Source organism: Fringilla coelebs, assembly GCF_963513975.1.
Source record: "Fringilla coelebs genome assembly, chromosome: 1".
In the NCBI taxonomy this organism is placed as follows: domain Eukaryota; kingdom Metazoa; phylum Chordata; class Aves; order Passeriformes; family Fringillidae; genus Fringilla; species Fringilla coelebs.
This window is the reverse complement of record NC_140028.1, coordinates 14,506,445-14,520,249: the sequence shown is the minus strand read 5'-3', so window position 1 is coordinate 14,520,249 and position 13,805 is coordinate 14,506,445. Positions and strand designations below refer to the sequence as shown.

Sequence of the window (13,805 nt, the reverse complement as noted above, 5' to 3'; positions counted from 1 at the left end):
CAACCTGAAGCATGGAGAGAACTCCCAAATTGAAAAAAATAAAGACAGCTTAGTGCCTAAAAAGTGGCACTTCCATCATAAATTTTTGGAACTTACTTTCTTCCGACGAGTTTCCGTAGAATATTGATCCACTCTATGAACTTTTCTTCTTTTCTTTGGAGCTGCAACTGGTCTTTCCTGTCTCCTCTTAGGAGGAAGCTTTCTCTTAGGTCTCTTAGGCGGAGTAAGAGGGGAGCCATAACTACTCTCCTGTACTGGCAGGGAGAGATGTCTGGACTCAGAAAAAAAGCCTGTCTCAACTCACATCAGATAGTAAAGCTACCTGTGCCAGATAATCCTGAAGCATAAATGCTATGGCCTTATCAAATGTTTAGGCTTTTGGACAATTTAGGATCTACCCCTTTTTAAGGAGGAATTCACCAAATTGTACTGAAAGCAGAACAGCAGTTACAAGAGCAGACAGCATAAAAGCAAATTAAATTGATGTTTCTAAAGATAGGTGGGGCTTCTGTGTTTGAAAAGACAGTTATATAGGGGGTATTAGTTATAAAATATTAATCCATTTATATTACTGAGATTTAAGTTAATTTCAATTACAGCAAAATTCACTGCACACAACTTAATGAGTGTCCGGGGTCGAGTACTGGTGAAAATGCAACATTTCACTTGAACAACAGTTCAGGTATGAGCATTAGAGGCTGGCCCGTCTCAATGACTTCTGCAAGGTTTCCCACATCAATGTTTTGGCTGAATTAGTGAAATCAAGTACTCTCATCCATAGCACCAGCTGGTACCACTACTGTGTGCCACACCCTGCACCTCACTGAAATCACCAGAACCCCATTTGCCACTATTTGGGGTCTGCAGATCAGAGCTATGCAGGTGAGACTCAATTAGCATGGAGTTTCAAATTAGCTTGGTGGGGCACATTAGTGGCAGTGCATGAGAAATCTGTGCTGCTACCTGCCTTATTACCAGCTTTATGGGCATTTTGAGAATTTAATTTCCTAGCAGTTTCAGAGTGGCATCTCACTGGGTAATGGTATTGTTCCTAAATGCACAAATACCTAGGACAGACTTATGGAAGAAAAAATAAAAAACGTAGAAGGAAAAAACCCCTAAAATCTAGCTAAAATAAACTACTCTCCCATTAATCAACTTGCTTGTAATTTTCAACTGTCCCACTCTTGCTGACTGTCACACAACTCGCAGGCTCTTGGCACTGCTCGAGATGGTGTGAGAAGAGCTGACAGGTGACACCTACCAGGAGATAAACCACAATCTGCAATGGAGCACGCTGAGTGGGCTGGGGGAGAGTTGGAGATTTATGATGCTATTTAAGTTCTATGTACTTAGGCAGTTTCTCCCAGTTGTTGAGTTACAGAGCTCCATAACCAGGGAGGGGGAAGAAGGGGATGTTACCATCTGCCATGCTGTTTCAGTGCTTCCAACGCAAGCAGCTGGAAAGGAGATTCTAGTCCAGTCTCATTCGTCTTTCTCCAGAAAGGCATTTTAATAAAGCAGCACCAGAGTTTTCTGTTTCTAAAACGCTTCAAGCTTTGTGCAGTCCTGATGAGAGGAGCGGCAGGGAAAGGAAGGACTCTCATTTCACTGTCTCTGAATTGGCTCAGACAGAGCTCCACAATGCCAGAAACACGCGAGCGCAGGAGACCGCGGTCTGAACACTGAGGTGACTGTCTCAAGACAGCATGCTAGAGGAGCAGCAGAAACGGCTTAGCACTGCCAGATTTTGATGTATTTCAGAGCTCTTATGGTAGTATATTTCTAGAATATTTTATGTAAAAAAAAAAAGTTAGCTAGGAAAAAAAAAAAAAAAGCCAAGTTCTTATTAACCAGCCAATTCTTAGTCTTGCTTGAGAAGAGTCAGAACAGAGTTATGGAGGAGGGAACCGAATCCCTCCCCGCTTACAGAAGGAAACTGTAACATCACAAGGGTAACCAGCCAGCCAAAGCTTTGCTTCTTGACCTGGATGGACCAACCTACCAGAGTTCAACTGCAGAAGCATAGAAGGAAAGAAAAAAAAAAAGGCAGAAGTAAATCAAAAGCAAGCATATTATTTTATAACTCCCACTGCTCCTGGAAACATAATAGAACCCACTGAAATACCCCCTTAAGTGTTTTTAAAGAAAAAAACCCATAAAACACTCCCACCCCAGAGCAAAAAAACAAAACAAAACAAAAAATAACCCACCAAACCCCAAAACCAACCCATTCAACTCATTTACACTGAAATTCATGTTAGTGGATATGCAAAGTTACACTTGTGGAGACTAGTTATAATATCAATTCCATTTCTATAAAAAACACTGGCAATTCACCAATAACTTTTAAGTGTATCTAAGTCCCTTTGCTTTTTGCTTTAAGACACTCTTCACATAGGCTGCTGTGCATGTGCTGGGAAGATCTAAGAGCCATGTGGATGCCATTAAACCTCAAAGATTTAAATTTATTTAAAATAAATTTGGAACATTATTTGGTATAATAAACTCAAATAAAAATTCCCTCCATTCTAATAAAGATTTGGAGGTTTTCAAGGTAAATAATTATTCCTCAAACTACTAATTGCAGAGAGAAAAATCAGCATGAAATATTCACTCTTCAAAAGAAGAAATAAGAAGCCCATTGTAAATATAACACAGAGTTGTTACAAGCTTGTTTTCAAACTTTATTGTTTGGTTGATCTGCCTTTGCATGAAGAAAAAGTGGTCAGTAATACTCCAAATGTCTAACTGCTGCCAGCTGTATACAAGAAAAAAAATATTTCACAGGGAAGTCATGCTCTTGGTATCAAGGAATTAGCTAGAGGGGATCCTTTTGAGGACTTTCTTCCAGATGCTGTAAATTTCACAGCTTCTAAATACTGAAACCAGTGTTAAGAGAAACAATATAAAATGCTTCCTCTAGCTCTTCTATCCCGAAACCAGGCCCCTAGCAAAGCTCAGCATCTGTGTACTTACACAGCTGTATTCATTTACTTAAGTTTCCATTCACAAAGTTTGGTCCTGTTTGAACTGCAAACCCATACATGCTATTCTGCTAATTCATCTGTTCTCAATTTGCTAAAAATCAATTTCATGGTTTTGTGTTTAATACAAATGACATGAAACTATCTATTTTCAAAACTCTCATAAGCTATTAATTCACACTTATCAAGAGCCGAAGCTTTGCCTTGCAATCAGAGATCAACCTTCAGATAAGGATCCACAAGAGCCCCCCTACAGGAAGAGCCTTTGGCAGCTTTTTGCTTTTATAATGACTTTGCCTATTATGAACACTTTGCTACACTTCACTTTTTAGACTCTTATAATTAACCTGATATTAGATTGCCACATTGGATGCTAAGCAGATTTGTTAAACACCATAACTGAAAGAACATTTACAATGCCATCATCTTAATATTCCCCTTTTAAGTCCATGGAAAAAGCCCCATCATTCTGTTCAGAAGGAAGTGGCTGTATTCAGATAAATAAAATTAAAGTTTTCAATCATAAGGCACATATAGTAATTGCAACATTTCACTACAAGGAACTATAAAGCATTATTAAAAACTACATAATTAAAACAGAGAGCTCCCATTACCAGTACCTTGCCTGACTGAATCAAACACAACTCCTGAGCCAAATGACAACATGGACACATATCCATGTCTGTCAATTTAGCAAGTGTTGGCAGATCTTAACCCCTGCTTATCCAGAAAAAGGACTGCTTCTATCGATCCAACATGGTGCTTCAGTGCTGATTTGGAATAATTCCTCACACCCACTGCTTTAGGACCATGGCTGAAACTGCTCCAACAGGGCAGCTACTCACAGCAACTTCATAACCTCTGCAAACTGTTTAAACAGCCCAAATAACTCAACTATACTACAAAATATTAATGCTGCTTCTCTTTGCTCTCTTCCACTGTCAAGAACAGCCAGCAGATGTACACCAAACAAATAAGAAACTACTGCTGGGTACCTGGCTGCTCAAGGAGATTGGCACTGCCTTCCAGGGGGTGGGCATCTGATACACTCCCCACTTTTTGAAGATTGCAGACATTTGTTTACCCTTTCAAAATCTTACATATAAACTCCTGCAGTCCTGTGATGGGAATCTGCAGGCATGCATTTGCACTGGACCTTTGCAGGATGTCAGATCCCAGCCACTCAAAGCAGGATATTTGGGTAGAGCATTTAATTTCCCTCCCCACATATCCCAGACAAGTGCATTATCCCTAAGTTCTTGTCACCTGGACAGTGTTGTTAGAGGAAACAATATCCATCAGTCCCAGCCAGCAACACAAAGTCAAACAAGAGGTTAAACTACTGCAGCGTGTTGGACATAAGTTTTCATTAAAATGCCTTATGCTGCTTTAAAAGTTTTTCCAAACTCAACAATATGGACCTGAGGGAACATTATTGGAAAAGCTTTCTGAACCTCTGTGGGGCCTATATGAAACTGGAACTAGCAGCTTTTTATATTTCCTGACAGACTGGAATTATTACTTTGGCTACTGCTGGCTGTCAGCTTTAAAGAAAGCTTTTTTCTTCTCTACATTTTATCTCAATATTATCTGTATTATATTTTAATTACTTTTCAGAAGGATAAACTGTTAGAGGAAAGTTAAATTATGTTGTTGCACACAAATATACTCCTGTCTTCACCAAATAAATCTTTTCATTGGCTTTATCGTGTCGCACCAAGAAATATCTTCCTGAAATGCAGAGACAGTTCCTTCTCCCAGAAGTGAATTTTACATGATAAATCCTTTAGAAGACAACTTTGTTTTCTCTGGCAGAGGGGAAGCATACTGCAGAAACAGGTGAAAAAAAACTTGCTAAAAATGGTACTCCTGAGCAGCATCAATATTTTGGGGAGAAAAAAAAAGTATTAGAGACACCTGCTTTTCTGTAGGAAAAAAACCCCTGTGCTAACCTCTGAGTTGAAAGGACCATATCTGTGGCCAGCAGCATCTGGTTGCTCAGAGTAGAAGGCATAAACGTAAGGCCTGAAAGAAAGAAAGGTCTTGTTCAGGTTAGCTTTCCTTTGACAACACCACAAAAACACAGGCTAGCCAGGTCAAGTCAAACCAAGTCAGCTTTCCAATGAGACTTGGCTCTGTGGAATCATACTGTTTCTCAGCCATGGAATCCTACAATTATTTAGCAGTTCTCTGTTCCCATGCCATGATTAGTTGTTCTGCAGCTTTACTAAACCCAAGAACACATGCAAGAGGCACATGGGGTACCATCTGAGGACACATGCTCATTCTAAATCTTGGAGGAGAAATCCCAACAGCAGCTTGCCTAAGCCTTGCAGCAGCATGTGGGAACTTGTGCAGTAAAACCCACTCATAATTAAAATCTTAACATTTTCCTAGAGCTCAGTGTCCAGTTCTACAATTGCCATTGCCTGTAAGGTTGTTAAACAATATTAGGCTCAGTAGGATAAGAACAATGCAAGTTAATCTATGTAATTACATGCTTCTTGATAAGAAATAAATTCTTATCATACATTTATTTGGAAGATTCAAACTGCTGACGGTTAAAAGCTGATAGGAAAAAAACCCAAAAAACCCAAACCAACAAACCAAAAAAACCCCAAATCACAAAGAACTCACACTAAACACAAAAGCCAAACAAATCCTTAAATCAGTGATGGCTTGTAACAGACAACCATAAATTTCAGAATTAAATTTTTGCTTGCTCTTCCAGCTACTTCTAAAGAGAAGACAAACTAGCAGTTATCCAACAGCAGATAACAAGTGAATTACCTTTCATTGTCTGGAAGGGTTAACCACTGAAGTATTGTTAATATTCTGCGCTCATGGGGGATGACACTGGACCACAAAATACAAAAACATATCTTATTATCATAGAATACAAAAAGCATCAACAAAATGCTTGCTATGAACTGAATTTAATATTAATATAATGTATCATAATAGCATAATTTGCTTTTAGCATGCTGTATCTTCTTTGTTGCTTAATACGGATTCTTAATTTTCAAGCAGAATCACATCAGACCTCCTGAATGTTTGCATACTCCAAAAGAAAGATAATTAAACGTTCTCAAATGTAGTCAGAACTCAGAGCAATAAATCTACCTCTTCAAGCAGGAGTGAATAAAAGATCCATTCTGGTGGCTTCAACCCAGAAGAACCTTTTTGTATGCTGGCAAGGGTCAAATCCACTACATTGCTCACATCAGTAAAGGTTTAAAAAATCACCCTGCTCTGGTAGTACTCCTTTGTCCTGTTTCCAGACACTGGAATAATTTCATTGCCTTAACAGTAGCCACTGAGGGCTAGGCTGGTGTGAATCAGAACAGAGCCATCTGAAACACCAGGCCAGCAGCACAGGGACTCAAACCCTGACAGCTTCTCACTCTGCAGAGCAGACCCATCCCACTCCACTGTTTGTACAGTGGTTACCATTCTCACTTGGCTGCTGAGGCCAAGTTCATGCAATGAGAATGACTAACCCTAGAAACTGTTAAAGTTCCAAATATCTCATCTTAGGAAAGCTCTGTAGGTCAGTGACCACACAGTCATTTTAATACAATGGCACAGTCAGCCCAGAATCCATTGGCTCAATAGCAGAATCCCAAGGCAGGAATCAGACACCACCATCAGTCACCACAATGAACTGAATTCAGCACTCTTTGGAAACCTCTGGCGAGAAAAATAGAAATGGCAGCAGCCATTTGCAAATACCTTTATTTTTAATGCCTTGTAGACAAACAGTAGTCCTCAGTCTCCAAATACACGGAGAACTTTGGGTTGTAAAAAACCATAAAAATGAGAATTTATTCTAAAATTTGTAAATAAGGCAAAATTTTAAACTGGAATAATAATTTTGGATACTGTCTAACTTTTATGTTTTTATTACTTGTGCAATATGAGAAAAAGAAAATCCATTTGTTCAATTAACTAATTTCTGACTAAAATATTTTGAAAATTCTGTTTTCCTGAAAAAGTCTGCCTGAAAATTCTCCCCAAAATATTCCGTGTACCAAAGGAAATAATACAGTTTTAAGACATATATATTTCAATCATGCATAAATTGGCTGCCTCACTCCCTTACTAGTGCCATTCATACAACCTGTCCTTAGCCACCTTTTTTACATTTTGTATCCCCAAGCATGCATTGGCCAGGGTGTTTATGTAGACTGTGTAGCTATAGCTTAGTTTGTAGAGCACCAGGGTGGAGCTCTGTCAGATTTCATCTTGCAAGCCTAAACCTATCATCAGCTTGTGGTGTGTTTTATTATTCCCTCCACGTGCTTTATGATATTTAGAACAGTAAACCATATTTCTAAAGGAATCACAAAAGAAAAATAGTCAAATCCCCTTATTACTTCACCCTTATAGTTTAACATTTTCTTTGCTCCTGCAATCCTGTCAGAAGCTGTAAGAGAAAGACTGATCTACATGAATTCCTCAAAAATTATCAAATTATCAAATTCATTCATTTTTGGTTGTAAACATACATTTTAGTGGGAATAAGGGAAAATAAGTTGAAATCCTTGAACAAGAGAACAAACTACAGAGATCCTCAAGGCTGTCTCTTAGGAAAGGGAAATTGGGTATCTTGCTCAAAGGACAGATTGTATTGTAAAGTGAATGAATCAGACCTTTAAGTAAATTAGACTGGTGATGTCAATTCATATAAGAGGACAATAAGAGTCTTCCACACTCAGAGGACTAAGAAACATTGCTAGCAATACTAAGGAAGCAAAAAAACACACTTTGAAATGAAAGATGGCAATTTTTCACATAGGCACACATCTTTTCTTTAGGCAACTGTTAAAAGTCAGTGCATGAATCTAAAGCAGCAAACAGTAGCTTTAGTTATCAGAAACACTGCACAAATAAAGGGTTACAGATAAAGTCTCCAACCTACCAAATGATTAGAGAAAGGAAAACAACTTAATAACTGCTTATATTGAGTTAATTCAGAATTATTAGTTAAAAATCTCCAGCAAACAGAAGGTACTTACATAGACCAGAAGAACGTGCCAGCTTTCACCCCTTGCTTGGCTGCAGTAATCCAAATCTAATGAGGAAAATATAAGAGGATTAGAATGTTTTCAGATCTCTAATGACTTTCTGAAATCAAAAGAAAATGTTTTCAGGACACATTCTTCTACGCTGAGCCTAGAAATGAAAATTGCAGTTTTCAGCCTCGGCCCTAATTTGAAAACAAGGAGTGACAAACCTATGCTAACTCTGTAGCAGTGGGTTAACTGCTGTGCTGAAGACTTTCACCCCTAAATCTCTATGTTGCTCTAATTAAAAGCACTAAGTTTCATGGTCAGGAATTCCTTCAGTATTTAATTTAGTTTTCAAAACCCAGCCACTACTCACCTGACCTTTTAGCATTCAGGTTTTGGAGTTAGAAAGGAACATAACACTAATCAGCATTTGCATAAATGTCCCTGCTCTCAGAATCCTGCAATCAGTAACCATCAGCAGAAGATGTGTTAGAAGAGAGCACACAAAAAAGGCCACACAGAGGTGTTAAGACTGCAAGGTGGGACACCTTCCTACACAGATGTTTAAGAACTTCTTGAGCTCACCGATGGGGTGATTGATGGGAATGACTGAAAAATCTCCATGAAATTTTCAAATCCTTTTATTCAATACTTCAAGCCCCTTGTATTTTTCTAGCTATAAACCAGTTTGCAGCAGAAAATTCTGCAATGTAGTCACACACTCCATGAGTGTATTTTTAATACTGCTTGGTTTTGAAACCTGCTGGTTTTCAGTGGGGTTAGGGTACCGTTCTCATACTTCAAAACAGGTTATTAATCCTTTCTCTTCCCACTTCTATACAACATTCATGATATTCCCCTCTATTCATCCCTTTTCAAACACAGGTTTAGTTTGATCTTTCTCTAATGAAAGCTATACCATACTCCTGGTTATCCTTGCCATCCTCTTTCTCTCTCCTATCCTACGACTCTGCACAAGGCACAACAATGAGAATGTTGGAAAATCAGAAAGGTTCACAATCAAGGAAAGCAAACAATGTTGAACCTCTCTACAGAACTAATTTTCTCTTGCAAGAAAATATCCAAATTATCTCAAAACTCATTTCAAAAGTGGCACTGTGTATAGAGCTAGATTATTTCCTGCCATTACTTATGCACACTGCAATGTATACATCTAATGAAGCATAAAGACAAAATGTAGCTCACTTATGTAATAATTGCAGTTTTTTGTTTACTTTAAATCAACTCTTTAAAAATACGAAGGTCCCTGTACCTTGCTCACACAGACACTTATAAACTGTCTCTGGACATGCATCATTCAAATGTCCTGCCTGAATTACTCACACATCGGTCTTAATTGAAATTGATTTGGCAGAGTAATGAAAGATCATTTGCACAATGAGGCTATAGTTAAAAGCAATTAGATTTGGATATTGTAATGTAATTTATGGGAAAATTGGTCATATTTGCATTTCCATTGCCCGGGACACAACCTTTAGCTCTCATCTTCTATTCCACCAAATCTGACTGTACTCAGTCCAATTAAATTAAAATTACAGCTATAAAAGGTCATTTGTTTCCATTTTATTCTAACTTTTTAATAATGCGAAAACTACACCCAGAGTAAGACCATAGAAAGGCTGTTTTACTAAATATGTGCAGCAAGATCAGGAGCAGAATGGCCAGGAGTTTGGAGCCCACTCTTTGTTTTCAGGTGCTTCTCCTGAAGAATCTGATTTCAGGCTCGGTTCATATTTACAAACACTCAAGCAGCCACCAAACAGGGAGTCCCCCAAACATCTCCCCCAGCCTCTGCAGCCCCAGCCTTCCACCAGCACCACATTTTGCACGGTGACAATGATCACAAAATGATGTGGCTGCACAGTATCTGCCAAAAAAAATTGCTTTGAATTTATATTGGAATTTGGGGGTTAGAGTTGAATAACAGAATATTGATTTCAGTATGTGAGGATACTGAAGTTTGAATATCACAAGATACTAGCTCTGATGGGATGGGACAGAAGGATGCAAGTGAACAGGAAAGGAAGCATGCCTACAACCCAGTGACCATGTCACTCAGCCCATACACTGCAGCAGAAGTATGCTTGCAATGCAAGGATGCATGTTTGTGCCACATTAGTCAGCACAGTCAGGGTATATAACCACCCTAGATACTGTCTAATTAAGGCAGTTATTCATTACATATTCATTAGTGCATCATGGTATTCACAGGTGAAAAAGGGCCCACACTTAAAACAATTTCCTTTGCATTGCAGATTTATTCATAGAGAAAAGCCCAGTCCTGGTAGAGAAAGGTGGTCAAAGACACACGTTCAGCATGAAATATGTGTCAGCTCCTACTGTTGTTATGCTCTGTCTTGCTCTACTTGGAGAACCATTTTCCCCACAGCAGATTTTTCTTTGAAAATGTTTGTGTTCCTGCATATTCTAAATAATTTTGCAGATATCTTTGGGAAGGTACTAACAAACTAAGTCCAGAGAATTCTGTGTTTGGATTTTACATCTGCAAACTCTAGTTTGGTCCTACTACTTTGGTCCACACAGGCCCAAACTGTCCAGTCTGCCTGGCTGTCTAAGTAAGACCAGCCAATTTCTTGCCTCTGCAGCTGAAGACATCCTGTGCTGCTTCTTCCACAGCTGAATTCACCTCTGACCCTGTGTATTTTAGGCAAGGATTTTAAACATGCGCCAAAAGGCACTCTCCCTCCAGCCAGGCAAGTAAAACACTTGTCATCCTGACAGATGAATAACTGGATCACTGGTATATTGCCAAGGAGCCAGCACATCTGTGAGGAAGTGGTCCCTATATTTTCATTCTTGGTGAGCATAGAGTGTGCTTCATGAAAACAGCGGGTAATGCACATAAGTGGAGATCACTCCCAGTTGTGCAGTCGTAAGAGCAGTAAGTGCAGCCTAAAGGCATTCAGCCTAAAGGCTTCAGAGAGGGAAAAGCTGCACCTGCCAGTATTTCACCTCAGGAATGCAGCCATTTGCATTGGCATTAGCAGTTCAGATGAGTACATGTGTCTGCTGCACTTGAAATAAGATGAATAGCTAAGACAAGGATCTGTTGAAGTCAAAAATCAGCAAATCAAAGGGCCCCTATCTGTCTACAACATCTGAGTGAGTCTCAATGACTCCAACCTGACTTTGGCAGGCAGATCCTGATTCAACTCAAGCTTTCAAGAAATCACTACTGGACCTCTGCTCTCCTTTGTTTTTTAAGCGGGGGGGGGGGGGGGGGGGACCAAATTAAAAAAAAACAGCCAGCCCTTTGATTTATTTAAATCCAAATTAAGAAAATTCAACACTATCACCATGGTACCTAAAACTGCTACTCAGCAATACGTTTGTGGATGTCTTTCAGCATGCAGAGAAGCAGCCATATCGAAGTGGAAGAATTCCTATCTGCATTGATCAAGCTCTAAATAAAATACTCATCATGTTTTAGAGTTGAGACACTGCTGATGCGCCTAGTGGTAGCTGTTTCTACTAGAAATACCCTTTGTTAACCAGACCCCTTAGTGGGTAGGCAAAATTAGACAACAGACTGGGGCAACTGATGGGAGCACACAAGTTTATTTAGTACTTTGGCTATAGGATAATAACTTCAATAGAAATGTTAGCAGCAAACTCTTACTGCAGTCTTATCATCAGTGAACACCTCTCACTGTCTAAGTTAAATTCATTGTCTTTCAGGGCAGTCTATAGGTTGTGCAGGAGGGTGGGACAGAAAAAAGTTACCAGATGCCCTCTCTTCCTTGTCCATTCAAACCAGCTGAAATTAGGAAGCAAATAAAGGTTATTGTTCTGCAAGGTCAGTACCATTTGTGAGCTTGTGCAATTTATTTGCCATACATAATTTTGTTGGATTTAACTGTTAATATGTTAGAATTTTATAGTCAGCTGTTTAACTGTGTCAAATGTCCACTCCTGGCTTGCGTAGGGAACAAGATTAATTGTATTGCAAACTATATAAAGGACCTATTTCTGAATTAATTTGCTTAAGCAGAGAGAAAGGGAATAAATATTTGAAAAATAATGAGATCAACCACTCTATCTTCCTACCATCCCACAGGAAACCAACAATATCTAGTTTTTCCAATACTAAAAGACCTACTAAATTATTTAATCACACGTTCAAACCTAGTACACTGGCCTGTGTCCTGAAAAATAGTATACATGCTTTCCTAGATATATACTAAACATATCCTAGAAGTTGAATTACTTTTATTTTTATATCCCCTGTGTTGAATGACTACAATTCTCCTCCATTACTTATGGGTGAAAGTAGACAAGGCTAAGCAACAGGTTAGGTGTCACATGGAACATGGAATTCCCAGGTTCTCCCTTCTTCTTACTGCTAGACACACTTGCACACAGGTGTCCAAGTACTTAATCCAGAGTTATTCAAGATAGCTGTGGAATTTTCTTTGAAAATCTGCACAGAAAGTAGGACACCTCCCTGGTTTTAATCTTCCATGAATAAACAAGAGCCCACTTCACAAAGGCTGACACATATTTGACATGTCAGTTGAATCAAAGGCTGCATCAAAGGCTGATGTAGCAATGAGAAGTGCCTTTCACATCTAGGCAAAGGTGGGAAGGAGGAAATCACAGCATTTTCTAGTAAAGAAACATGTACAAGACTGGTGCAAGCATGTAGAATTAATACCACTCCTGCATCATTTGCATTTTTTTCTGCCAACAAGGTAAAATGTGGAGTAGCCCCTTCCACACTTCTTGCATGACAAATGTTCTCCCAGACTTGGCAACTAAGCATTTCCTTCTTGCCCAGACAAGAAGATTTTTGGTACAAAAAGTCTATTAAGTAAATAGAGTCCTGCTGTTTGTTCGTGGCTCAAGCTGGATAAAAAGAAGTACTTAGAATTACATCTTTCCCTCTGCTTCCCCTACCAATCAACAAAGTGATCGCAAGACCTGTTCAGGATGGAAAGGCAGACGACAGCATTCTGAAGCTCCTTCTGTAATTATTAGACAGACAAAATCAACAAAATTCCAATAATGGCTTTATTCTAAATACTGATATATAAATTTGGATGAATCAGGAATGTCAAGTTAAAATGCAGAGTGATGATAGTTAATGTCCACAGGCATACCTTGAAGACTACCAAGAGAGCTTCACAACATGCTGTCTGATACCTAGGAATATCATGGCCATGTTAAAGGATTAGCATCTCAAGACAGCCCTTTTTTGAGGGTTGTAGTCTTCATAAGGTTGATAGTTAATTTAAAGCTACATATAAGGCACCCTAAACATCCATCAGTACTCTTATGATATTTCTGAAGTGAAAGACATCTTTTGGACCCAAACTCAGATGCAAGCCAGGTTACCTTGTGAAGGAGCCTCTGTCCCTGTTAACCAGCAGTTGTATACCTTGCCTCTTCTGACCTTGGAGAGGTTAATGGGTTATTTCTAAAGATCATGAAAGATCACTTAAAAAAACCCCAGTATATGTACTATAAGCTTAAACTCCCTACATCAAACCAAGACAGGGAAAACTAGTGCTTAACAGAAGCCAAACACAGCTGGGACCTAAATTTAGTGCCTAAAGCTACTTTGGCTGAAAACAAGAATGTCAGTGTCAGGAAAAATGAGCAATAAACTTAGTTTCCCCCATGGGCCCTGATGCTCACCATTTCTGTGAGATGCCGTTGCAGTATGAGGAGTGGTTTTATGGCTGTTTCCTATGAAACACTTTTGTTTTGAAAACAAAGTTGTTTTAAGCTTATATAATAAATCAACATTGTATACTAAATCAGG

The 13,805-nt window shown here is 39.0% G+C and overlaps 1 protein-coding gene across 1 annotated transcript in view; it reads right to left on the bottom strand.

Annotated features, from left to right (window-relative positions):
* The window catches only part of ENPP2 (ectonucleotide pyrophosphatase/phosphodiesterase 2), a gene marked incomplete at its 5' end in the record, with an annotated part of 56,364 nt that overhangs the window by 25,528 nt on the left and 17,031 nt on the right, over positions 1–13,805 (bottom strand). The window contains 3 exons of the mRNA XM_084213102.1: positions 4,940–5,012; positions 5,778–5,843; positions 8,006–8,061. Coding sequence (XP_084069228.1) covers positions 4,940–5,012; positions 5,778–5,843; positions 8,006–8,061 — 195 coding nt within the window. The remainder of the gene's footprint in view (positions 1–4,939; positions 5,013–5,777; positions 5,844–8,005; positions 8,062–13,805) is intronic.